General features: G+C 46.8%; 1 protein-coding gene across 1 annotated transcript; it reads right to left on the bottom strand.

Moving 5' to 3' along the window:
* Positions 1–661: 661 nt before the first annotated feature.
* On the bottom strand, positions 662–3035 carry SARC_09855 (hypothetical protein; the record flags this gene model as incomplete). Its single annotated transcript, XM_014296112.1, has 4 exons — positions 662–1244; positions 1986–2223; positions 2409–2570; positions 2889–3035. Coding segments are annotated over 4 exons (736 nt in total), but the record flags the coding sequence as incomplete, so codon positions are not given.
* Positions 3036–3395: the final 360 nt, after the last annotated feature.

The following is a 3395-nucleotide window of genomic DNA, read 5'->3' as shown; positions in this document are numbered from 1 at the left end:
TCAGCAGACTTCTATGAATAGGTTCGTTAGACTATAATACACATACTATCCATAGAGACTGCTGTATTGCCAGCAGATTTCTATGTATAGGTACGTCAGACTATAAAACACATACTATCTACACAGACTATAAAACACATACTATCCATAGAGGTAGCGTTATATGGGACGTTAGGACTTTCGCACAAGTCGGTAAGTGGTCATCTGGAGCACGCAAGGCACAACCATAATATACAGTGACCTGTAGTAAGATGTCATGGAGCCAATACTCCGCACTTACGTTCTCTCGTTGGGCTACTCGCGCAATGCGTCAGGACAACCACAACTACATAGGCCAGGGTATAGGGTTAAAAACCATGATGAATCACCCGTTTCACTAGCACGGTTTGAGGCTTTATTTGTTCTTCATTTGAAACTTACTGATCGTCATGCGGTATTACTGGTGATCGCAGTGATCTGCCCACTCTACGCAATAGTCTGCTCCTAACCCAATATATAGGTTTTAGGGTTCTTTTTTAGGGTCCTAGGGTTTTAGGGTTTTCCTTCGCCATCAGCGTATCCCGTCACAACACAGTGCAGTGCTTCGTGTGTCATTCGCCTCATTGCACTCACACGGCACGTTCATGTCCACACAAAGTGGTTATTAGATTATGTGCACCACTTACGTACACACAAAGTGCTTATAGAATATGTACACCTCCAACTATGTCCACACAGTGCTTATAGATTATGTACACCACTTACGTACACACAAAGTGCTTATAGAATATGTACACCTCCACCTACGTACACACAAAGTGCTTATATATTCTATACACCTGCAATTATGTCCCCATAGTGCTTATAAATTATGTACACCAACTATGTCCACCCAAAGTGCGTATACGCATTGGACTTGCTCCATTGCACCACTGATAACTGACCCTCCCATGCAGCCTGCATCGCATCCGCCTCTCTGCGAAAGACTTATTCCGCGTCGGCGCGTGTGTGTGACGGAATAAGCGCCGCCTATTTCCTCACCCCCCCCTCCCCAGTTCGCCCTCGCACCCGTCCCGTTATCGCACCAACTTAATACGGTACTGCAACAGCAGGAACGTCAGCAACTGCCCCAACAGAAACAGTCCCGTCAACACGAAGATGTCCAGAGCGTAGTTCTCCACTTCAAATCCTAATTCATCCAGCAACTGGTTGGCCTCCACCGACAAGGCTTCAGCGCCTAGAGCTACCCCTTGGAAATTAATGTCCTGAGAGAAGGTGTGGGGTGTAGGTACGAGTGGGTGGTTGGTTAGGGTTGTAGGGTTATGTGGCTAGGGTTGTAGGGCTGTATATATAAGTACATGAAAATGTGACATTCTTTCGAGGTATGACGGTTGGCGACGGTTGGCGGTGACTGACAAACTTGCGGCACTGTTCTATGCTTAGCTTACGCACACAAGGTTTGTTTTACGAGCTTAGACAGACAATCGTACACACACACCATATCTTCATAAATAAGCATGTACACACATCATATCTTCATAAACAAGCATGCACACACATCATATCTTCATACACACGAGCATGCGCACACACCATATCTTCATAAACAAGCATACACACACACCATATCTTCATAAACAAGCACGCACACACATCATATCTTTATAAGCAAGCATGCACACACACACTGGCACTCCCCTATGGGCAATGCCTTGTGCGTGTGGGTGAGTGTACTTGGGTGATACAAAGCCAATCAAACAATTCAACCGCACGAGACAACGAGCGCCACGCAATGAGAACAAACGGTTTAACATTTGTCGCCAAACCGGACGCAGGGGAGAGCACAAGCACACACAAAACCGGTACAAATCGGTACGATACTTGACGCAGGAGAGAACACCCGCACACACAAAACCGGTACAAACCGGCACGATGCTTGACGCAGGAGAGAACACCCGCCCACACAAAACCGGCACAAAGCTGTGATATGCACGCACAGGCCACACCTTCAATTCGTTAATAACGAGTGCCTCGTACGCGTAGTTGAAGAAGCTCAGATAGTGCACCCAGGCAGCCCACGACGGCATAGACCCGCTATTGTTAAACAGGTTAGTCAGCGATAGAGACAAGAGGATCACCAACGACGCTACCAGAAGTGCCAGGGCTCGGTTGGTGATGGCAAGGCCCACGAGCATGCAGATAGACGCAGCCGTCAGGTTGCAGAGCGTCAACACCGTGATGAATCTGTGTGTGTGCGTGAGAAGAGAGAGAGTGTGTGTAAGTGTGGGTGTGGATGGGTGTGGGTGGGTGTGCAGGTGTGTGTGTGTGTGATGTGAAAAGATACATACACGGTATAATAAACTCGTATAGCACATACATACACGGCGAACAAAAGGAGAGACGTACGCCCTCACACAGCAGATACTTACACGACAAAGTGCACAAACCCAGCACGCATGTCCATGAGAAAGTAAAAGAGGGTGCCGGTGAAGATGGGTGGGATGATACGCAGCAGCACTGTGTCGAACAACAGTTTAGAGAGGAAGAAGCTGCCCGCTTGATAGAACCCATTCGCACGCTCGTGCAAAAACCTGAGACCGGTAGGTAGGAAGGAGAAAGAGGTAGGTATGAGACGGAGTGGTGTATTCAAATTATTACAGTTGGAGAAAGAGGTAGGTATGAGACGGAGTGGTATATTTCAATTATTACAGTTGGAGAAAGCGGTAGGTATGAGACGGAGTGGTATATTTAAATTATTACAGTTGATTGGGTTTATCGAAGCTACCAAGACTGTGCAATGCAAATTAATTGTTGAAATGTACGACTACTCATACGACATAGCCTGGTGAAACATACGACTACTCATACGACATAACCTGGTGAAACATACGACTACTCATGTGACTTACAAGACGCGCTCGGACTCGAAGACCTCCAGACAGGTTAGTCCTCCGAACGACAAGAACGCACACAGCAGCAGCAACGCACCCAGCTGCTGCTGCACCTGAGAAATGATCTGCCCATCCAAATTGTCCTGTAATGCCCCGACACCTGCAAATTCTCAGGTGAGAGACGAAGGTTAGTACTGCTGGGTGGTGTATGTGACATGATAATGTGATGTGGCTGTGTGGCTGTGGTGGTGTGTTGTGGATGTGGCACGTGAGTTGGTGGCGTAGGCGGACTTGGTATCGTTTTGCACTGTATAGAGCAGACCTTTCCTAACCTCTGTAAAGAGTTTACTTGCTTGCGTATGGTTCTAATAGACGGAGTTGGCTACAACGATATATATAGTCTGATTTTGTTTATGCATGTTTATATAAATGTGTAACACTGACAAATTACAATGCTAACACCCGCCGAGCAGGTTGAGGATAGATTTAGAAACTTGGTCAGAATTTGAAGACTCGGAAAATACA

This window comes from Sphaeroforma arctica (assembly GCF_001186125.1).
Source record: "Sphaeroforma arctica JP610 unplaced genomic scaffold supercont1.1064, whole genome shotgun sequence".
Classification (NCBI taxonomy): domain Eukaryota; class Ichthyosporea; order Ichthyophonida; genus Sphaeroforma; species Sphaeroforma arctica.
Note: the sequence above shows the minus strand (reverse complement) of the source record. Positions and strands in the feature narration are given on the sequence as shown.